Genomic DNA, 24,252 nt, shown 5'->3' on the forward strand with positions numbered 1-24,252 from the left:
TTCTCCCTTTGTTTAATGTCTAGCAAGAAGATTACTCTGAATTTTCTCAGAAAGATGAGCATTGAATCGAGCTAGAGAAGTACAGTTAGCTGACTATATAAACCACATATGTAGCTTGCTGTTTTTTAAGGTGATGCCTCAGGTTTGTGGTTCATAACCAAAAACTTTACACCTAGGGTTTAGCTAACACTGATGGTTCTACAACCCATTTGTGATACAGATTTAGGAAATAGCTGTTCAAAAATTTCATGGAAATGGCAGGGCAGCCAGCTCTTTGTATTCTGAGACTTAAGTGATCATTTCCAGTCGCATCTTAGTTACCAATGAAAGTACGACTGTTGGTGGTTTGCATTCTGATGAAATCTGTGGTCAAAGAAGCGGATTGCTAAATTAACAGAAGTACTTTAAAAGAATTGTACTTTATTGTGGTATTGCATGAAATAAAATCAAGCATAATTAAACAATTGCTGGCTTCAATCTCTTTCCATTTAAACAATTTTGTAAATATGAACATGATAAAGCGCAGCATTGGTCATCCAAGCAATAATTTGCAATGTGAACCCCTCAGAGAGGCAAAACTGCATGGAGAAACCTGTAATAAATACTTGTCAAAATACAGTTCAGCTGGAAAGATCGTGTGGGAGATCTCCAAGTGAACACCTGTAGAATCATGCACAGCATGACCCAAGACCTTCAACAGTGAAAATATGAATGCTGGAGAAACCCCTCACTACATCGTTTTCATCAGTCAATATCAGTTTGTATTGGCTGCATTTAGTGCACTGCAAACAGAAGTGTGATACAAGAGTTGCAGTCAAAAGAAAGACTACATTTTGCTAAGACAGAGAATATAGGAGAACAGCATTTTTGCCAATTAAAGACAGGTGGGTTAGATGGTATTCAACTGATTCCAGTCTTAGCTATTGAGTTGTAGTTAGAGGACAGCAACAATGGCTGGTATTCCTGCTCCTGTACCATCATTTCAGATGTATCTAAATGATCTATCAGTGGTTCCCACCAATTTCTCAATTACATGTATTATAAGACATCCAGCCGTACCTCTCCACCATTCTAGACATCATCCTAAATCATCACGCCATTTGTCTGATATTCATCAAAGGATGAGCAAAAAAATTGTTCATCTAAGTATTGGAAAGACCAAAACCCCCTTCCCTAATTTCTGACTCCATCTGCAGCTATCTGAGGGTAAGCTGTTCATATCTTTTGATCACTAAAATGTGTTTCTAACCACATTTCTTTACCTTCTCCACAGTTTCTTATTTCTAGATCTTTACCATTGCTTAACTGTGCAACCCCCCCTTGACTCCCCTACATCTGAAACTATCATCTGTGTTTTTGTTACGTCTTGATTTGAGTATACCAGTGCACTCCTAGTCTGCCTGTTGTGTTCAACCCTCAACACATTTGAGGCCAAGGTCATTTAAAACTCTGCTGCCTCTATTCTAATGCAACAAGTCCAATTCTCTATGTAGTCCCATGCTCTGTGATCTAGATTAGTTTGTAGTTAAGCCGCACCTCAATTTTAAAATTCTCCTTCTAATTTTCAAAGCTCTTCTTGGCCTCATAGCTCAATGTGTCTGTAATCTCCTCTCACCCTATTATACTTTGAGGTGTCTGTGGTCCTGCTTGTCCATCCCCAATTTTAATTGCTCAACCATTTGGGAAGGTTCTGAATCCTAGAATTTCTTCAGTCAGTGTCTCCACTTTGCTACCTCTCTTCTGCGATAGTATCATCCTTAAAGCCTACTTCATCTGTCCTAATGTCTCCTCCTGTGGTATTCCTATGAATTTCCTTGGGCCATCTTATGAACTTAAGGGTGCTATACAAATGTTTTATTTCTAGAGTTTCCCTCTTTAGATTGTCACTTAATCCAATGTAGCTTTCTAAAAGTAACCTGTACTCTTTATATTTAGCTAGATTTGTAGTCAGATGTGAAGTTTTCTTATGTTGGCAGCTCTACTGGGATATTTTGCAAAGATTTGCTTGCTGTCCTGCATTCAGCGTGCCATCGGAATTCTTACAGCTATCATTTTGTTATAATGCATCATCAGATTCACTCAGTGAGTTCTACTTATATTGTTTACAACTAGTTGTATGAAGTGCAAGCCCTTGTATGCAAATATAATTCATTCAGTAATGAGTTATATCTCCTATTCTTCCTTAGCAGGGCATAAGCATCAAACTGTTGCATACGGTCATCGTGACAGATCCACTTTGCACAATCTCCTGTTTATGTTCCTCATCAGTTAAGCACATTTGGCCTTTCCAAGTCATGTGATATGAGACTAACTGTTACACATAGAACAGGATGACCTGCTATTGACCCTTTAGGTTATGCAAGAATATGGTTCGCCAAGATCTTTGAAAAAAAAGGAATTTTCATTCCATTATGTATTAGTGTACTTGTTAAAATATGAAGTTTAGGCTTCTGTAAAATCTGGTTTATGAAATGAGAAAGATGGAAGACAGAAATGTACTTAATTAATATCTTTATTAATTCTTCTTTGTCGTGTATGGCGCATTAGCTTGAAAACTCCATTTTAACCATTAAAACAAAAACAAAAATACATTCCTGAAAATTATTTTTCTGGAAGCAGGGGCACAGCTATAGGGAGAAGAATAAATTGGTTCCTTTTATGTTTATGTGAGAGAGACTGACTTCTAGCAACATTTTCCAATAAATGAATAGGTAGAAAATGATATTTGTGAAGTTCATTTTAATAAAATCTTCAAAAGTGGCATTACTGAACAAGCTTCAGCTGATTGATGGACACACTTAGATTTTAACAGCAGTTAATGACTGAGGTAAGGGAGATTTTGCTGACCTGGTGTTGCTTCCTAAACTTTTACTGTTGACACTTAATTCTCAGATACATAATTAAGTTCAGAATATCAGCTAAATATGGAGATCCAAGGTTTCTGGCTCAGATTAGTGCCATTAATTATAGACCGTTACTTTCTAGGGTTGCCTCTGATGGGAAGATCACCATTATATGCCATCTTGCAAAGCAAACAAAGTGATACTAGAACCTGACCTATGAATATTATGCCTCCTTTGATCATTGTATTCTTGCTCTTCTCTTTTTTTCTATCTGTCACTGATTACAACTTTGAATATCTTTGATAAGAGATAATGGGAACTGCAGATGCTGGAGAATCCAAGATAATAAAATGTGAGGCTGGATGAACACAGCAGGCCAAGCAGCATCCCAGGAGCACAAAAGCTGACGTTTCGAGCCTAGACCCTTCATCAGAGAGGGGGATGGGGCGAGGGTTCTGGAATAAATAGGGAGAGAGGGGGAGGCGGACCGAAGATGGAGAGAAAAGAAGATAGGTGGAGAGAGTATAGGTGGGGTGGTAGGGAGGGGATAGGTCAGTCCAGGGAAGACGGACAGGTCAAGGAGGTGGGATGAGGTTAGTAGGTAGATGGGGGTGCGGCTTGGGGTGGGAGGAAGGGATGGGTGAGAGGAAGAACAGGTTAGGGAGGCAGAGACAGGTTGGACTGGTTTTGGGATGCAGTGGGTGGAGGGGAAGAGCTGGGCTGGTTGTGTGGTGCAGTGGGGGGAGCGGACGAACTGGGCTGGTTTAGGGATGCAGTTGGGGAAGGGGAGATTTTGAAACTGGTGAAGTCCACATTGATACCATTAGGCTGCAGGGTTCCCCGGCGGAATATGAGTTGCAGTTCCTGCAACCTACGGGTGGCATCATTGTGGCACTGCAGGAGGCCCATGATGGACATGTCATCTAAAGAATGGGAGGGGGAGTGGAAATGGTTTGCGACTGGGAGGTGCAGTTCTTTGTTGCGAACTGAGCGGAGGTGTTCTGCAAAGCGGTCTCCAAGCCTCCGCTTGGTTTCCCCAATGTAGAGGAAGCCACACCGGGTACAGTGGATGCAGTATACCACATTGGCAGATGTGCAGGTGAACCTCTGCTTAATGTGGAATGTCATCTTGGGGCCTGGGATAGGGGTGAGGGAGGAGGTGTGGGGGCAAGTGTAGCATTTCCTGCGGTTGCAGGGGAAGGTGCCGGGTGTGGTGGGGTTGGAGGGCAGTGTGGAGCGAACAAGGGAGTCACGGAGAGAGTGGTCTCTCCGGAGAGCAGACAGGGGTGGGGATTGAAAAATGTCTTGGGTGGTGGGGTCGGATTGTAGATGGCGGAAGTGTCAGAGGATGTTGCGTTGTATCCAGAGGTTGGTGGGGTGGTGTGTGAGAACGAGGGGGATCCTCTTTGGGCGGTTGTGGCAGGGGCGGGGTGTGAGGGATGTGTTGCGGGAAATACGGGAGACGCGGTCTAGGGCGTTCTCGATCACTGTGGGGGGAAAGTTACGGTCCTTGAACACTGTGGGGGGAACGTTGCGGTCCCAGCTATGCCTGCCTCTTTGTAGGTTACGTGGAACAGTCCCTCTTCCGCACCTACACAGGCCCCAAACCCCACCTCTTCCTCCGGTACATTGATGACTGTATCGGCGCCGCCTCTTGCTCCCCAGAGGAGCTCGAACAGTTCATCCACTTCACCGACACCTTCCACCCCAACCTTCAGTTCACCTGGGCCATCTCCAGCACATCCCTCACCTTCCTGGACCTCTCAGTCTCCATCTCAGGCAACCAGCTTGTAACTGATGTCCATTTCAAGCCCACCGACTCCCACAGCTACCTAGAATACACCTCCTCACACCCACCCTCCTGCAAAAATTCCATCCCCTATTCCCAATTCCTCCGCCTCCGCCGCATCTGCTCCCAAAATAAGACATTCCACTCCCGCACATCCCAGATGTCCAAGTTCTTCAAGAACCGCAACTTTCCCCCCACAGTGATCGAGAACGCCCTTGACCGCGTCTCCCGCAATTCCCGCAACACATCCCTCACACCCCGCCCCCGCCACAACCGCCCAACGAGGATCCCCCTCGTTCTCACACACCACCCCACCAACCTCCAGATACAACACAACATCCTCCGACACTTCCGCCATCTACAATCCGACCCCACCACCCAAGACATTTTTCCATCCCCACCCCTGTCAGCTTTCTGGAGAGACCACTCTCTCCGTGACTCCCTTGTTCGCTCCACACTGCCCTCCAACCCCACCACACTCGGCACCTTCCCCTGCAACCGCAGGAAATGCTACACTTGCCCCCACACCTCCTCCCTCACCCCTATCCCAGGCCCCAAGATGACATTCCACATTAAGCAGAGGTTCACCTGCACATCTGCCAATGTGGTATACTGCATCCACTGTACCCGGTGTGGCTTCCTCTACATTGGGGAAACCAAGCGGAGGCTTGGAGACCGCTTTGCAGAACACCTCTGCTCAGTTTGCAACAAAGAACTGCACCTCCCAGTCGCAAACCATTTATACTCCCCCTCCCATTCTTTCGATGACATGTCCATCATGGGCCTCCTGCAGTGCCACAATGATGCCACCCGTAGGTTGCAGGAACAGCAACTCATATTCCGCCTGGGAACCCTGCAGCCTAATGGTATCAATGTGGACTTCACCAGTTTCAAAATCTCCCCTTCCCCAACCGCATCCCTAAACCAGCCCAGTTCGTCCCCGCCCCCCACTGCACCACACAACCAGCCCAGCTCTTCGCCTCCACCCACTGCATCCCAAAACCAGTCCAACCTGTCTCTGCCTCCCTAACCTGTTCTTCCTCTCACCCATCCCTTCCTCCCACCCCAAGCCGCACCCCCGTCTACCTACTAACCTCATCCCACCTCCTTGACCTGTCCGTCTTCCCTGGACTAACCTATCCCCTCCCTACCTCCCCACCTACACTCTCTCCACCTATCTTCTTTTCTCTCCATCTTCGGTCCGCCTCCCCCTCTCTCCCTATTTATTCCAGAACCCTCACCCCATCCCCCTCTCTGATGAAGGGTCTAGGCCCGAAACGTCAGCTTTTGTGCTCCTGGGATGCTGCTTGGCCTGCTGTGTTCATCCAGCCTCACATTTGAATATCTTTGTACTGTTTTGTTATGAGCAATGATTTGGAGCTTTAAATCAATCAAAGGATGAATTGATTAACTGATTGAATTTCATGATGTCATGTATAAATTTCTTTCAGTATTGGGCTGGCAAGTGAACAAATTTTATTGCCATTTCTATGTTGTGATGTCCTTTGCTCACTGCAAAGATAGTCTTTCAGGCTAGTTTGCTTGATTTGACAATTCATGAAATATTTTATCATGTGCTTTGAAAACCTGTTGTTGATCTCAAGCCCATTTGTGCCAGGAACCTGATTGGCAGCACTATTTTTATGTTGGAGGTCTTCTAATTAATCACTTTTGTACACACCTTCCAATTATAGATGCAAATCAGCCTCTTGAGACTGTAGGGCCTATTTCAGTCCTGAAAGATCAGCAAGTGATCCAGTCAGCCTACCTCAGGACTTCTTGTAGCTAGGGACTCCTCTTCAGAACTGCTCTGAAGGAAGGATCACTGGACTAGAAATGCAAACCCTGTTTCTCTCCACAGATGCTGCCAGCCCTGTGATTTTTCCCCAGCAGTTTCTATGTTTGTTTGTTTGTTGGACTTTCAGGTTAGGCACTGTCCTACAGTCTGGCTGACAGGCCTGCAGTCTGGGTGACAGACTGACTACCTCGGTGATGAACCTACAGGGCTGGGTGACGGACCTACAGTCTGGTTGACAGACCTAGAGGGCTGGGTGATGAATCTACAATCTGGGTGAAATGTTGGTTTAGCTGTTAGATCTTCTTCTTAGATGATGAACCTTCAAGTTTGGTTGAGTGATGGATCTATGGCTTGGGTTATGTACTGAAAGTCAGCCTAATGTATCGGTAGTCTATAGCCTTGGGAGCATGGGTTAACATTGGTCTCATGATGCCGCTCCAGCAAAATGACAAATTGATAAAAGGGAAATGACAGGCATAAATTGATGTTAACATTAGGGAAATGTTTGGCTTCAGAGTTTAATGATGCAGTGAGACAGATTTCCAATTGACTCAAACATGCACAGCTGTTTTTTCACAACTGAGATACAAAATTACAGAAATAATAGCAAAAAAATTGTGAATGATGGAATTCTGAACTAAAAACAAAGTGCTGATATTTACTGGTTGGCTACATTTGTGGAGAGATAAACAGAGTTAATGTTTTGAGTCAAATATGACTTTTCTTCAGAGCAAAATTACTGAATCTGTAAAAAATAAGTAGGAGCTTGACTAGCCTTGTAACTCTGTGTAACTAGCTAGCACATTATTCTACCCTTCATCTGTCATCATCTTTCAAATGATGCTTATTTTATATTATTATTAATGAGTAATTATGAATGTCTTAAAACTTTTACTCATTGATAGCATGAGAGTACTAGAAAATCCAAGAACTAGAATTTTAGTCATTTGATAGGAGAACATTTTGAATATTACTGAAAAGAGACATTTTGTTGAAGCTTTTTTTGTGTACTCATCAGATCGATTTGCAAGAGAAACTAATGTAAATGGAAAACAGGATTTTAACAATGTATAAGGAGAGTGCTGATTGATTGGTAGGTGGACTTGAGTAGATCCATTGAAATGAAAAATGCGCCAGTTCAAAATAACTGACATTTAACTGCTACACTTCGTTTACATTTTAAACCATGCAGGTTGATATTGAATAATCAAGGCATTGTCCTGAGAAACAAACCACGGAATGGGCTTCATCTATTTTGTTGAATTGAAATGGGTGCATCCAGTGTATCCATGTTCTTTCAGACTGCAAAAATAGAGGCTTGATATATGAAGCTTTCAGCACATGCTGCTGTGCTATATTGCAAGCCTAGCTGATGATCATAAATTAATTATCAGTGTAATGCTTAGCACACTCAGGATTATTCAGTAAGTGTTTGTCAATCATTGAATCACATTTAATGTTGGATACTGCTGTGTTTTGGAAGCTTGGATTGTTTGGGAATGGTCAGTAGAGATATATACTCATAAAGGTGAACAGCATGGAAACAGAACCTTTGGCCCATTCTTCCACGCCAACACAACATCCTAAATTAACCTAGTCCTATTTGCCAGCATTTGGCCCATATCCCTGTAAACCTTTCCTATTCATGTACCTATCCAGATGTCTTTTAAATGTTGTAATTATACCAGCCTCCACCATTTCCTCTGGCAGCTCATTCCATACATGCACCATCCTCTGTGTGAAAAAAGATTCCCCTTAGGTCCCTTTTTACATCTTTCCCCACCTACCTTTAAACCTATGCGCTCTTGTTTTAGACTCACCTACCCTGGGAAAAGGAACTTGGTTATTCACCCTGTCCATGCCGCTCATGATTTTATAAACTTCTATAAAGTCACTCCTTAGCCTCAGATGCTCCAGGGAAAATAGCTTCAGCCAATTCACTGTCTCCCTATAGTTCAAACACTCCAACTCTGGCAACATCATTGTAAGTCTTTTCTGAAGCCTTTCAAGTTTCACAACATTCTTCCTATAGGAGGGAGACCAGAATTGCATGCAGTATTCCAAAGGTGGCCTAACCAATGTCCTGTACAGCTGCAACATGACCTGCCAACTCCTATACTCAATTCACTGAGCAATAAAGGCAGTACCTTGCTTGTTGCAAGGGAGATGCTGTTTGACAAGGACTACCAATTTTTGGGATGTATGGCCCACATACCTGAGAATCATATAGTTAATGAACTTGATATACAACACTAGTCAACCAGGATTTTATTATTGTCAGTGAGCTTATTTCAAATTCTCGATAAATTCATGCAGAAGATATTAAAAGAAACATATTCTACACACTCAAAGATAGTAAGAACTGCCAATGGTGGAGAATCTGAGATAACAAGGTGTAGGGCTTCATGAACACAGCAGGCCCAAGCAGCATCAGAGGAGCAGGAAAGCTGATGTTTTGGACCTAGACCCTTCTTCAGAAATGTTTCCAAAGAAGGGCCCAGACCCGAAATGTCAGCTTTCCTGCTCCCCTGATGCTGCCTGGCCTGCTGTGTTCATCCATGTTCTACAGATTAATTTTTTTTTGCTATTTAAATACATGATAAAACAGAATTGCTAATAGGATTATAATAAAGGCAACTATTCCCCTGCCACATTAAAGTATAGGATGGAGATACCAGGGAAGCATTATGAGTTACATTTCAATCTCCCTCAATTTGTGAGTGGTCTTTTTTATACACTTCCGTAGAGACTACTTTCAAATTCTGTCAGCCTTGAATTTGTTAACAATTAAGTCCTAATACATCATGAGGAGTTGACTGTTCAACCATACACTTGCACATGAATTCTTCTGGTCAACAAGCGTAGCAACATCGTAAATTTCTTTACCAAAATACTGCTGCTAATTGTAGCAAAATCGTAAATAATTTCTAGAAGAACATATTTATATCTCACTGAAAATGCCGAGTAAGGGAAATCATTGATTGTGCATTTAGTATGTTATCAGTGGCCAGAAGAATTTTGTTTTCAACTCAGTCAATCTAAGCGTTCGTCATGAAGGTTGATGGTTTGTACTTTTTGAGTCATTAATTTATTTTGTTCTTATTCCATGCCCTAAACATTGTACCTCTGTGGTTAAAATGAAACTCACATAAATCTATTGGTCTTTTATCAAGCGTCAACAGGAAGTATAAGACTCTTTAAGCAGTTGTGGACTGCAGTTGTGTTGCATTAGCGATCTAAGCGCAGTTGTAGCACTGCCATCTGTTGAGGTGAACATTAACTCAAGTTGCTCGTCAAAGTGCGGCAGGATCTGTGGTACACAAAAGAGTATTCACCCCATTTGATTGTGCTGTTCTTTTTAAAACAAATCAAAACCAATCCTGCCATCTTACTCTTTTTCCTCTTATCACAATATGTTTTAAATGTTTGGCATTTTTTTTCCCAATTATCCCCACCTCAACAATTAGTCATAGAATAATAAAGCATAGAAATAGACCCACCAGTCCATATCAACCTTGCTGCCAAACTAACCTAGCCTGCATTTGGCCCATATTCCTCCAGACTTTTCCTATTCATGACCATATCCAAATGTCTTGTCAATGTTGTAACTGTACCTTCATCTGCCACTTCCTCTGACAGTTCATTTCATATACAAACCACCCGCTGTGTTAAAAGCAAAAGTTGTTTCTTATGTCCTTTTTAAATCTTTCCCTTACCTTAAAAATATGCTCCTTGGTTTTGAACTCTCCCACCCAAGGGAAAAGACCCTCGTCATTCACCTTATCTATACCCCTCCTTATTTTATCCAATAAGGTCACCCTTCAACCTCCTACACTCCAGTGAAAAAGGTTCCAGACTTTCCAGTCTATTTTGTATGTCAAACCTCCATTCCTGGCAACATCCTGGCAAATCTTTTCTGAATCCTCGTCAATTTAATAATACCCTTCCTATAACAGAACAACCTAGAACTGCACACAGGAGAGACTTCACCAATGTCTTGTACAACCTCAGCATGATGTCTGAACTCGAATATTCAAAGACCTGAGCAATTAAGGAAAGCATACTAAACACCTTCTTAACCGCACCATCTATAATGCTAATTTTAAATAATTTATGTAATTATTAACCTCTAGCTCTCTCCGATTTACAACACTACCCAGCTGTTTACCATGAATTGTACAAATCTGTCCTTGTGACACTTAACCAAATTAAGGTCCAGCTGCGAGAGCAGGGTCTAGGCCTGAAACATCAGCTTTCCTGCTCCTAAGATGCTGCTTGGCCTGCTGTGTTCATCCAGCTCTACACCTTGTTATCTCGGAAGCTCCAGCTGCCAATCCTCAGTCAATTGACCCAATTGATCAATACCTCTTTGTAATCCTAGATAACCTTCTCCACTGTCCACTATATCCACCAATCTGCAAACTGACTAACCATGCCTCCTTTATTTTATCCAAATCAGTTATATAAATGACAGAATGGACTCCGTACTGATCCCTGAGAAACACCGCTGGTCACAGGCCTCCAGCCCAAAACAAATCCTCCAAAACCACCCTCTGCCTTCTCGTATAAAGCCAATTTTGTACCAATTGGCAAGCTCACCCTCCTTATGACTATGCATTCCATGTTGTCACAACTCCGCAAAAAGGTTAATTTTCAAACCCCACCTGAGGGGGTCATTGAATTCCTGCATCTTTGCACGGTCCTATCTTGTGGCTGTTTTAGTGTTGCTATTTGTTGAGCATCTGATGCTCCTGCCTGATCCATTATGATCCTCAGACGTTTTGGCAAATCAGGTTCCTGTCACTTGGGTAATTTAACACAGTTTTAAAAAGGTACTAGGCAACTTGTGAGAAACTTAAAAGAAAACCTATTTTGCTGAGAGCTGTGTCTGAGTGAGGCAAATTGGAATTTCTGTTCAAATATTGATAAAAGTGTCATGCAAAAAGGAATATTAAGTGTAGATTAGGAACTCCACCAAATCTTGAGAGCATCAGTTTTAGTACAAGGATGAGTCAGTTTAAAGTACACCAGTTGGAAAACATAACTTGAGTATCTGTCTACATTCTGATGCTATAAAAGTACAGCAACTGCCTTCCCAATCTTTTGCTGTTGCTCTAGTTTTGTTCAAAACAATGTCATCTGATTTGTCAAATGTTTCTAGGGTCAGCAACTTTTTAAAAAAAAACTTCCTTCTTTGTATATTATTTCGATAAACAAAACCAACTTCCTGATTTATAAGGAAAGTTTCTGCTTCTCAGGTATTTGCAAAGGAATAGTATCCATTTTGTTTTTACTGCACTTTGAAGCATGACAAGAGCTGCATTTCTTGGAAGAGAACTGTTTTAATAGTGAACTGGTTACTTGTCATATTTAATGTCATAGTTATACTCTGTCACCTGACAATAGTTCATTCTCAAAGGATCAGCATTGACTTAATAATAGAACAGGAACGAGAGAAGCTGCTGACTGTCTTAAGAGATGCACACAGAACATTGCTCGTAAATGCTGTTATTTTAAGTACTGTAGACAGAATCACAAAAAGATCGTGAGACTGATAACAATTATGCAAATTTTACCCAACTGAATCGTACCAGTGTGTATGAGCATTGTAATATGAACCCTACATATTAATATAATGCATAATTTATTTCCTTCTCAATTTATTTTCTAAGTCCAGAACATGCAGACAAGGTACGGAATTTTAAGTAAAGCAGAACCTAATGCATGCAAATGAAGTGCTGAACCCAAAAGACCAGAAGGCCTCTGTTTTGAACCCTTTGTTGGTTGACCTTTGTGCTCTGGGCTAGGCAGTGGAAAAGAATTAGCTGGGGTTGATGTTTACTATCATAATTTGATGCCACCTTCTCTCTTCACCCCCCCCCAGCCTCATCCCACTGTCTCTTCCAGGTCCAGGAAATTATTCAATTATTCACTTAACCTTTATTAGCTGTAAAGGTTAAACACACTGTTCACATTTTACTGTTTGGAGTTGCTTATGAATAACAGTCATTTGATTAAGATACCAGTTGATTCCCAGCACCCATGTGCCTACATTGCAATATCACTATTTGAGTGGAAGAAGTCGTAATTTAAATGCCTACTATGTAATAAGGTTCATATTGATATCTGAACAAAAATCAAACGCTTCTATAATTGTGTCTGTTTCATATTGATGTGCATTACATTACACGTATTATATATGCATTACCAGCTCATGCAGTTTAAATGTAGACTTGTGGCTGAAACCGTGTGTTATGCCAGTTATATTTCAAATGGATATCAGGCACGACTTCTTTCCCCATGGCACATCCATCCACAAACATACACAGCCACCACACTCTCATTTCACACTGGAGGGTAGGTCACAGGTCCTGGTTTCAAAAGTTCATAGATCTGTATGATATTTGTTACCAGCCTGTATGATATAAAATTCCATTTATAATCCCATGAAAGTCCTAAAGGGTCTGGCAACAATCCCAGATTAACTGCAAGGTAAATAATAAATGTGATCATTCAGATGCTAAAAATATGTCATAAATTTATTGTGAAACTGTTAGCCGCTTCTTTCTTAAGCACTTGCTGGGGGGACAAGTTGCGATTGTTATCTGCAAACAGGACCAGGCCAAATGCTTCAATTTTGTAGATCCATGTCTTGGACACAAGGACCCTGAAATCAGTCCGAATGGCCCGACTGATATTTTTAAGTATGGCTGGCTGTTGTCTGCAACAAGCACTAGGCCACTTTCGTAAACAAATAAGGAACCTAATGCCAATTTTTCCTAAATTGGATGGCACTAAATGGAGTAAGTGCTGAGCCCAACCTAGTGGGCTTGGGTTTTTCAATGGTTGCTGTGGTCGTGCATTGCCCCTACAAGAAATGAAAATGAATCAACCCATTTTCAACATCAGTGTGCTATAAGGAGGAGAGGTGTTTTTTCCCCATGTCCACAGCACTTTTGAGGGTCAAAACTTGTCCATGATAGTTATTTCCCCCCCCCCCCTCCTTTGCCTCCCCATCCTTCCAATATCTTCCACAATCTCCTGGGAATTCCTGAGAATCACTTCATTCCCGAGCACATACCCTTAAATTGGGTTAACTGCATCAGGAAGCACAAAAGGCACCTTGCCCAAAGTATTGAAATGTATTTTTTTCTGGCCGTCCTGGCTCTTGCCGACTCTTCTGTCTGATCCAACTTCATCAGTTTGAGTTTAAATATGGTCCATGTATAGATAATATTAGATCACGTTCCAAGTTGATAAAAGGCAAAATTGTGAAATGGTTATTTTTGCCCTTTTTTTGTCTTTCCACACAGAAGGTGCTGCTGTTTACTGGAGCATCTGGAATTTTGTGATTACCAGTGGCCTTCTAGAACCTTATTGAAGTTGCCATTCTTCATGACTGAGTTGAACAACTTAGTGTGAATAAGACATTTGACTTTAGGCAGCAACACATTTGAAGAAAAGCAAAATGCTATTGGGGATCTGAAATAAAAACAGACAATGCCTAAAAAAGAACACAGTAGGTCTGGCAGCATCAATGGAGGAAGTAACAGATGTACTGTTTCAAGCCTGATATGACTTCAGAACTGAAGAGAGGTGGAAATGTGATGTGCTTTATGATGTTGAAAAAGAGATGAAGGTCAAGGGAAACAAAAATGTCAGGGAAAGGTTAAGGGGTGAATCAGATTAGAGATCAAGGCTGAGATTTTCCATTTTGCGGGCTAAGTTTGGGGATGGGTGAGTAGATTAGCACGGACAGTGAGTCAGTCGCCAATGTGAAAAGCGCCTGACAATTAGTTTGTAAAGGCATGACTAGTGAGCATCTTGACAAATTATAGCACCCATTCCCTTGCCTCCATCTGTGCCCTTGACTGAAGCAAATGGAGGCTACCAAAACAGCGGACAGATCATCTGAATGATTCAACTCAATTTATGAGTTTGATTTTGTGATCACCAGACATCCAAATATGTGCATTTTCCATTCGGTAAACAATCAAGAACAGGAACCTCTTAGCCTCAACCCCATTTACCCAACCTATTTGACATGTGACCTAATATCTCTTCTTGTATTTTGGTATGTTTTCTAATGCTCTTGTGAAGGTCCTTGGAACATTAAATCTGTTATTTTAAATATACATTGTTGATAATGATTCATTTTCTATATCCACTTAGTCCTGAGAATATTTATAGTATTCTAGCTGAAATCAACTATTAACACAGCTCAGAAACGTAACCTGAAATACGAGAGCCCAAGACAACATTTAAGGTAGCTATACAGTCTTGTCATATTAGGCGCAAACAGAACAACTCTAGTTTTGGTTGATACCATTCGGGACTTTGTACTTAGGAGCTAAACTGGTTCCACCACCAACACTGGTTTCATCCTCCACTCCCCTTGATCTTTCCCATTTTGGGGCAGTGTTGTAATTTGTTCACTGGTGATTAGTTAATTTGGTAGTGTGTTTCTTCATAAATATATATGGAAAAAGCTTTCGTCACCTAGCAGTGTTGGATTCTGAACCGGGGAAGGATCCAGAGGGAAAGGTGGAAACTACTTGTTTTGTGCCAATCTATAGACTTAGAATAAATATTTGTAAATCTCTGAGAATCTTTAGCTCCATAATTCAACATGTGAATATTGGTATATCAAACACCCAAGACATACAGGTCCTTTCAACTTCTGATTTTGCTGCACTTCATGGGCAAATTGGTAATAAGCTCAACAAGCATCCTGTGTTCAATGAGTAAAATGTTGCTTGTGGCAAGCTAGGAAGGACATTTATTACATGATTGCATACAATGCAAACAAAGGCTGTTAATTGAGTCCTACTTTTGGCAGCCTGTTTACACACTGGAATACATGACCTTTCAGATGTTTGGATCTTTTGATGGTACACATGAGGGCGTTGGCTTTTCCTCTGATGTCTTCTGGTAGGAATGATGTCCTCTCCGGTTCTTTTTTGAAACTTTCTCAGCTAAATCTGTTGATTTGCACTGTTACTTTAGCTGCTTTTTTCCTTTGGTTTCTGCCTCACTCAGTTTGTCTGCCCAATGTCACCTGTGAAACACTGTAAATCTACATGTTTAAATCTGGCATGTTTAAGGTTACTAGCTTTCTCTTGTTTCTGCCATTTGCTCTGCTTGAACTCAAGCCGGAACCTCCTGTCCAGCCTTGCATCCAACATTCAGAAGTTGGCTGCAAGGGCCTTTAGAAAGTTGTTTACAAAAGGACGTGCGTAGTTATTCTCAGAGTGTGGAGATGTACATAAGATGTACAAAAGATTTATTTTTTAAATTTGTAAGCATCTTGAAAATTTTCTCTTACTGTAACAATCTTTCAAGGCCCACTCCACAATCTTCATATTCCAATTTGTCACAATTTCTTTCAATTTAAATGTGTTGGTCAGGAACATACTATTTTAAAGTTTAAAGCAGAGGAAACACATTTCCAATGATGAAGCTTCCAATTTCTTGGGAACAATAGCAAGTCCTTTATTATTTATATTAGGCCACCTTTATCCCTTATAATATGTAAAGTACTGCAAACAAATGCAGTGGCGGAGAAATTATGTGATGTTATCAGGTTTACATCATGCCTAATGAATAATTGATTGGTAGTTACTCAGAACTGACTAACGCAAGCATCATTACAACAGTGTAGGAATATGTACAGTCAAAAATCTTTTCTGCTGGGCACCTTTTTATGATAGACTTATGGATAGTAATAAATTCACAGTGAATGGAGAGGAATTCTGCACTGGCTGAAAAGTATATTCAAAGTTTGATGATAGATTTTTGACTGACTTCTTCCCCAGTACAAGAGCAAGGCTGTCATTACCTAATCTAATAAATGACTCCAGATATGTATTCATGCAATTGAAAAGCTTTTTAGAGCACTGTGTATTCAGTTCTATTATGTATGCTTCCGTGCTACATTAGAAAATAATGTACCTTTTGTTTTCTCAAAGAACCAAAAATATAAGTAGTGCAGATGTGGGAAATCTAAAAACAAAATCCAATAAATTGGAAATATTCAATAGGTCAGGCAGCACTTCTAGAAAGCAGAGGTAATTCAACCTTATTTTAATTCCTATGCAGGATCTAGGCAACAGTGACAAAATTAGCACCAGTTCTTTATCCTTAACCATTTAACCATAATTCTTTATCTTTAACTGTTTGGAGATCTTATTACACAGCTGGACCAAGTGGACTTGAACCTGGGCCTCCCGGAACAGAGGTAGGGACAGTACCACTGGGTCACAAGTGCGCCCAAAAACTATGGAATGCTTCACGAATTTGCATGTCATCCTTGTGCAGGGCCCATGCGAACCTTCTCCATATCATTCCAATTTTAGTATATGTGCTCCTAAAGTATGCTATTGGGTCACCTTATTGAAATACAGTGATCTATGGATGTAGATACACCCAAAATGCTATTAAAAAAGAAAGTTCCAGGATTTTAACACAGGGTCTGTGAAAGAATAGCGATATATTTCCAAATCAGAGTATTGTGTGACTTGGAGGTGAACTTGCAAGTAATTTTGAGCCCATGCTCCTGCAGCTCTGTCCCTGGATGGTAAAAGTTGAGTGGGAAGGTGTTGTTGACAGAGCTTTGGCAAGTTGATGCATCATGTTTTTTTGGATGGCACATGCTGCTGCCATGGTGTATCAGTGAGTAGATGTTTAAGGTGATAGATGAATTGCCAAGCAAATGAGCAGCTTTCATCAAGTTGGTATCAAGCTCCTTGAGTGCTGTTGGAGTTGCCTTTATCCAGTTAAGTGAGACAGTTCCAAACAGAATAGTGCCAGTTGATGGGCATGTTAAAAGAAACAGCAGAAAACATGGAATTATTGTACAATGAAACAGCAACATTAGGTGTTTTCAATATTACACTTTAAGCTGTCATCAGGTGTTCTGTAGTCCCAAGAACCCACTGGTAGGAGAGGTTGGAGTGAAATGTCCAGCCAGTTAAGTTGCATTAGGCAAGCTGGCGATTTGGTCAAATGAAGTTGTGGAATGTTACTTTTAAGGCCCCTTATGCCAAGTGTAGGTCCCAAAATCTCTTGCCATTTATCCCCAGGTCTCAGGCTCTTTCCCTGCCACGTTCACCCCAGCCCGACCCACTCCTGATCCAGCTTCACTTGATGTCAGCATCATTGACTAACATCTGCCTTCAGAACTTTTTTTTAACATGACAATGACCAGGTAGTCTGTCACTGTGAGGTTGTCTGAGGAGTAGATGTTATTCACGTTAGAGGAGAAGACGCCCTTGCTTTTCTTTGCAATAATTCTATAGGGTCTACATCCACTTGAACAGGCAGATGGCCCTTAAATTATTGTGTCACCTTAAAGACTCCTTTCCTTATGTGATCATGTCCAAGAGTGGGACTTGAACCTCTGAACTTACAGTTCAGAGGTTCGAGTGCATTCAGAGGTCTGAGTGCAAGCAGCTGAATGACAGTTTTCAGAACCACATCTGTCACAAAGATTTAAGTGTACAGGCTGAAACTTGGCAGATCGGCGCTGGTTTCCTGGATTCTGAATTAAAGCAGCAAGCGTGAAAGTGCCTTCAACAAGCAGATAAATATGGTGATGGAGAATTGCAGTTTCTTTCCTAGATCAGTAATCAATATCATGTCCAATGGCTTCCTGTTTTGTATTCATTTTGTGGTGGTATGATGGTGTTTATGAAGAAATTCCAAAGCAGTATGATGCATACATCATTTTAATGAGTAATATATTCTCAATGTGCATAACTGCAGTGCAGGACCTCCTTTAAGTGCATGATGTTGAGAGATTCAAATTAAAGGAAATTGTGCAGTGTGTGTTAAACCACTTTTACCACATGCGTTATGTCCAAAACCATGTGACAGTACTTACAAAAGTATACTGTGCTAGTCTTTCATCTACTGAAGAAAAGATTTGTTATAATTACATTTAATATTGATGCCTCCCCAGTCTGTAATTATAGACATTCTGAACTGATCTATTTTCCAACACTTGTTAAATGAGAAATTACTCATTTGTAACATGCGGATGATTTTAAAAAAAAACTTCTTATTGCAATTTTGCTCCATTCCCCTTTTCTTCACAATTATGATCACGGAGGGACATGGAATCACAGTAATAGAGTCATAGAGTATTACGGGATGGAAACAAACTCTTCAACCAGTCCATGCCAATCACAATCCCTAACTATATCAGTCCCACCTGGCTGTGCTTGGGCCATATCTCTCCAAACATTTCTATTTATGCAAATCAGTTGGAGCAACTGATTCCTAATTTTCCATTATTTCTCGAATGAGGTGACTATTGTTGGGGTAAGCAGCCGACCAGCAATTTCCCAAGTGATCATCCTTTACATGAGGAGACAATTAACTCTCACCCAAAGGCTGGAATTTAATGTTGTCTCCTAAAGTGGTTTAAAGTGGCAAGGAGGACATTTAATCAAGCAGGAAATGGGAAGGAACCCTGATTAAGTCCAAGACCAAATGCCCGTGGCCCGTGGTCACTTTCCTGCCCCAGTCCAAACTGAGGCCACCAAGCCAGCAATCAATGTCCATTTAAGGGAGGCATCTAGCTATTGCTGGTATTAACTCATTGGCAGGTTGAGGCACTCTGTACGAAAGGCTTGACAAACAGACACAAACTGGGGTTGCTTGCTGGTTCCCTGGAGGTTTTTTCCTTCTTTCCAAGACTTTTGATACCTGATTTAATGAACCTGACATTGGGATGAGTTGGGGGGTGTAGCAGGTGCTGCTCAGTGCCACCCCTTGCCCTAGCTGGTCACCCACTAACATACCCCATAGCCCACACCCTATCCTCCATCGGTCACTTGTGGTTCAGTATCCATCTTTGGATGGGTGGCATGCCATTGGCAGCCATTTGCTGTCAGGGAAGATCTTGCAGCTCATGTCAAGAACTTGAGTTGCACTCAAAGTGTTCAGCCTTCTAGTGCAGTGCACTCACTTGTTCTGCAGCAGATTGGTAAGACCCTTTCCTCCTCTGTTAAATAACACCCAAATTTTGCATATACCCAATTTCAGTTAGGTAGCATTCATGAGTGAGAATCAGCTGATAGCCATGCTGCCTTATTTTGGGATGATAAAGCCAATTATAGCATCCCATCTGGTGTCCATCAAAGATCTACCCAGTTATTTCAAGCTAGCCATGAAGCTGATTGATTTCCTCGGTGTTTCATCCCTCCATTTTCTTTTTGTTTTGCCCAACCTTTGCAAAGTCTTTCACAGATTAATAATCCAGGACTACCAGATGAGTATTTTAGTCTGCTGTTTGGGACCATGCGTCCCAACATCACCCTGTCTATTTCTGATAGAATGTTATGTTTCTGTGTGATTCTCCCACTTATTCTTCCAAACTCCAGTGAACATAATTCTAACTGATCCAGTCTCTCTTCATATGCCAGTCCCACCATTCCAGGAATCTGTGTGGTAAAACTTTGTTGGACTTATTCCATATCTAGAATGCCTGTCCTCAGACAGAGGGACCAAAACTGCATATAGTACTCCAGATGTGGTCTCTCCCAAGGCCCTGTAAAATTGCGGCAAGACATCTCTGCTCCTGTACACAAGTCCTCTTTCTATGAAGGCAAGCATCCCTTCTGCCTTTTTCACCAGTAGCTGCACCTGCATGTTTGCTTTCTGTGACTGGTGTATGAGGACACCCAAGTCCTGTTGTACTTCACAGTTTCCCAACCTACTGCCAATCAATAATAATATGCCTTCCTAGTTTGTTACCAAAGTGGATAATCTCAAACTTATCCACATTATACTTTATGTGCCATGTATTTACCCACTCACTCCTCTTGTCCAAATCACACTGAAGCATCTCTCCATCTTCCTCACTGCTCACCCTCCCAACCAGCTTCGTCTCATCTGCAAACGTGAAAATATTGCATTTACTTCTCCCATGTAAATCATAAAATCATGCATAGACGAGCTTCAAGCACTTACCCCTGCAGTATCCCACTAGATTCTGCCTGCCACTTGGGAATATTCCCTGTTTGTTTCTACTCTTTGTTTGTAATCTGCCAATCAGTTCTCTATCTATGTTGCTACTGTACACCCAAATCCCATGTGTGCTAATTTTACAAACCAATCTCTAAGCAGGACATTATTGAAAACCTTTTAAGGCCCAAGTAAACCACCACCACTGCTTCCCCCTTATCAATTCTTCGAGTGACATCTGCCAAAAATACCAGTAGTTTTGTTAAACATGGTATCCCTTTCATATATCCGTCCTGACTCGGTCTTCTCCTGCCACTGTTTTCCAAAGCTCATTGGTTTAGATTCACAAGTGAAGGATTAACACCAAGATAGGGAGGAAGAAATGTCTTCCATTGAGACTCAAACCTGTTAAGAAAGGTGAAAATATTTTTTTGTGAAATCTGTGCTCGTGCTATATGCTCAAGCCTGACTGCTTTTTGTTTTTCTCTAGGCCTGGAGGAAGCGTTGGTTTGTGCTACGCAGTGGTCGAATGAGTGGCAATCCAGATGTCCTAGAATACTACAAAAACCACCACTCCAAGAAACCTCTGCGTATGATAAACCTCACACAATGTGAGAATGTTGAAGCTGGCTTAAAGCTCGGTAAAAAAGAATTCCAGAACAGCTACATTTTTGAAGTTAAGACTCCCACCCGTACATTTTACCTGGTGGCTAAAACACAGGATGAAATGAACAGCTGGGTACGACACATCAGTCTAATCTGTGGCTTTAGTTCCAGTGACGATGGAACAGGTACAATTTAAAATAACTACTGTCTTGCCTGCCTTAGTTTCCCTTTGGTAGGAGGGTTGGGCTGGGGCAGTTTCTTTGAAATTGTATTGGCTTAAAAAAGAGAAATTGACATGTATTTCATTCTCCAGTGAACTAGAAACTAGCCAGCTAGACTCTGGCTTCTCTGTCTGTTATCAAGAATGGCTGAACGTGACCAAAACACAATTGGCAACATACCCTCCCAGCCACAGATTTCAACATTAACCCTTGCAGAATCGATGTAATTCATGCAGTTTTTTTTTCTGTGTTTCACTACAGTACACTGTTACACACTTGAATTTTTGAATTGGCCTCTCATCCAACACTCATGCACCTTTTGTGTGTCTGACTCATTTCTCCTCCAATGTTGAGCAACTTTCATGAGACTTTTCTAATATAATTAATGCAGTTTTGTTATGATGGTGAAGATGTCCTACTGGTGACATTCTTGTTCTGATTGGCTAAGCTTTTGAGAGTATTGTGATTTATGACAAATATCTGATTTGGAAGCTGTGAGGCAGGTACATTTGCACGAGGTGGAATTATTTGTCTAATTTCCAGAGTGAATTGTATGTAGAAACTCAAAGCAAACATGACAAATTTGAAAATAATGTGAAATGAGGAGAACCCAGATGATCCTGAGTATATGGCGGTGTAATGAATTTATTTTTTGTGTGTTAATGGGATGAACAATACAGGCAAGTAATGCGCATAGAAAGGAGATGGGCGACGTACATGCTATATTAATTATGTGAAACTTCCAAAGAATGAAGGTGGAGATCTGGGATCTTAGTAGATTCGATGCTCAATATGTGCAGCCATTGCAGAACAGTAAGGAAAGGAAATGCTCAATTATATACCCAAACCTGTAGAATACAGTCAGAGGCAACCATGATGAAACTCTGAGGCATTTGTAGTTCAATCAAACCTTTAATACTGTATTCAGTTCAATTTGCTGTAAATACATGGGAAACATTGAATCTGCAAACCATTTAATGAATAGCCATGAAGCTGATCTCTTCAGAATAAATAACTAAAGAGTGACCTTCAGGGAAATATAAAATTTTGAACTACATGAGAGAGGTAAGTCTTAAAATTTAGTTCACATTAATTTGCAAGTGAAGGCAGTAGAATAACAGTTTCAAATTAGTAAAATGCAAATTTAGTTCTAATGTCAGCAGGTTTTTCAAATGAAGAGTGATTACACCTGAAATTACAGACAGCAGAATGGACATCAAAATTCTGAAATCGAACATGGAAATGATACACCATTGACTGGTGACTGGCAGATGGATTTTTTAAAAAAGATAGATATATAACAGGGCTGAATGTTCTTTCTGATTTGTATTTCTCTTACAATCTTATGAAGACCATCATTGCACCATCCACAAAGAAAGCTAACCTTTTACATCCCTACGTTGAATCTAATTGTGAGGAACACTTCTGGATTTTTCTTTCAGATTTGATTCCAGAGAAGCCTACATTGTTAAGAGTAATCTTTTTCACAAGATAGAAGCATCTCTCCAGGCTTTAGGTATTTCAAATGATTTCCTTTGTAATTGTGGATAGCATTCGTGTGATTTATTCCACCCTGATAATTACGGTTCTACCTACTTATTCTGACATTTCAGGGACTGTACTAATTCTATTGAAATAAGCAGCTTGCTTTGAATTGACGTAAAAGTGTTTACAAATCATGAGTCAGTGGGCTCAAGACTCCATCCTTACAGTATTTGTCATCCATACAGATCAAAGTAACATTATTTGACAAAAAAGTTAGATGCTGCAAACTGTAAAAATAAACAGTACATTATAAAAGTTCTTCTCATAGCAAATAGAAATGGATCTTCTTAAAAAGCCCAGGTACCTAGTTTTGATTGGTTCTCATTGCTCTGTTCTGATTAATTACCCATAGCGTTGCCTTTGATGTGGCTGACTTCTGACACCCATATGAAGCTGTCACCATAATGTGACATGAGGTGTGGTGAGTTGGCAATCTCACTATTGGATCCTGTTAACCATTTCTAAAGCACTCCTGAGTCAGCCTAACATATTGAAAATCTGGGCCATAATATTTTCAAATAAACAGTATAATGGTAAATCACAGGAAAATGGATGACTTCATAACTTGCCATTCTCCGAACAAAAATGGTGCTAATTTTTCTGAAACTTTTCTTCTCGTTAAAGAGAAACATACTAGCTGTGCTTGATTTTCATGTAGAGAGCAATCTTGTTTTTTTAAAAATTAACAGAATATTTTCTTTTTGATGGGCTAACAGATTCTTTCAAAGTCCAAGTCTGTTAATCTTTTTTTCTTCGGTCTGAGAGCTTCTCCTCAAAATCTTGGACAGGTCAGAGCATTTTAGTTGCGTAGTAGGGAATCTCTTACTCATTTCTGTCATGATTCCTGAATTTTCTCTTTGCCTTGCAGTGGTTATTAACTTGTGATTCTCCAAAATTTGTTTCTTCTTCCCAAATGGCAAAGACTTCACCCTATATTCTCTTCTCTCCATAACATCAGTGTTGAAACCCCTTATAACTCATTATTTCCCGGGCCTCTAACATATAGATTCTTCACCATCTTCGTCCTTTCTTCCATTTAAAATGTTCAGGTTTGTGAAATCCAAGTTTGCTGTCACTTAATTCGCCATTTCCCAACTTTTCTTTACATTTGATTTGTCTTGCATTATTGCTCAGTCTCCAGACCGGTTTCTGGATGACAAAAACACTGACAGTACAATTGGACTAAATGTCTTCCACATTTGGTGTTGGATATATTTTCTGGTGCATTATTCCGTAGGTAACCCATCCCCATTATTTAGTGTGAATCTAAATATCGGGCCTTAGTTACTCAACTATCAAAGGCATTCCAGTGAAACCCACACTTCCCATTGTTCAGCACCATTTCCATGAAATGGCACTAGACAGACATCATGAAAATAGATATTCGGCCATTGATTTCCCAGCCTTTACTGTTTTCTAATCAACTAGAACAGCAGATAGAGCACTACTGTTGGCTTCAAATCCTGAACTTAAAACTGAAAA

At 40.8% G+C, this 24,252-nt stretch overlaps 1 protein-coding gene and 1 non-coding gene across 2 annotated transcripts in view; one reads left to right on the forward strand and one right to left on the reverse strand.

The window, feature by feature from the left end:
• gab3 (GRB2 associated binding protein 3) overlaps window positions 1–24,252 on the forward strand; it is a 122,432-nt gene that overhangs the window by 48,565 nt on the left and 49,615 nt on the right. Inside the window, exon 2 of the mRNA XM_048544093.2 lies at window positions 20,889–21,189. Within this exon, the coding sequence (XP_048400050.2) occupies window positions 20,889–21,189 (301 nt within the window). The remainder of the gene's footprint in view (window positions 1–20,888; window positions 21,190–24,252) is intronic.
• On the reverse strand, window positions 16,703–16,805 carry LOC125459082 (U6 spliceosomal RNA). The gene has a single exon (XR_007248954.1). It is a non-coding gene; the product is annotated as a U6 spliceosomal RNA (small nuclear RNA).

Source organism: Stegostoma tigrinum, chromosome 15 (assembly GCF_030684315.1).
Source record: "Stegostoma tigrinum isolate sSteTig4 chromosome 15, sSteTig4.hap1, whole genome shotgun sequence".
In the NCBI taxonomy this organism is placed as follows: Eukaryota; Metazoa; Chordata; class Chondrichthyes; order Orectolobiformes; family Stegostomatidae; genus Stegostoma; species Stegostoma tigrinum.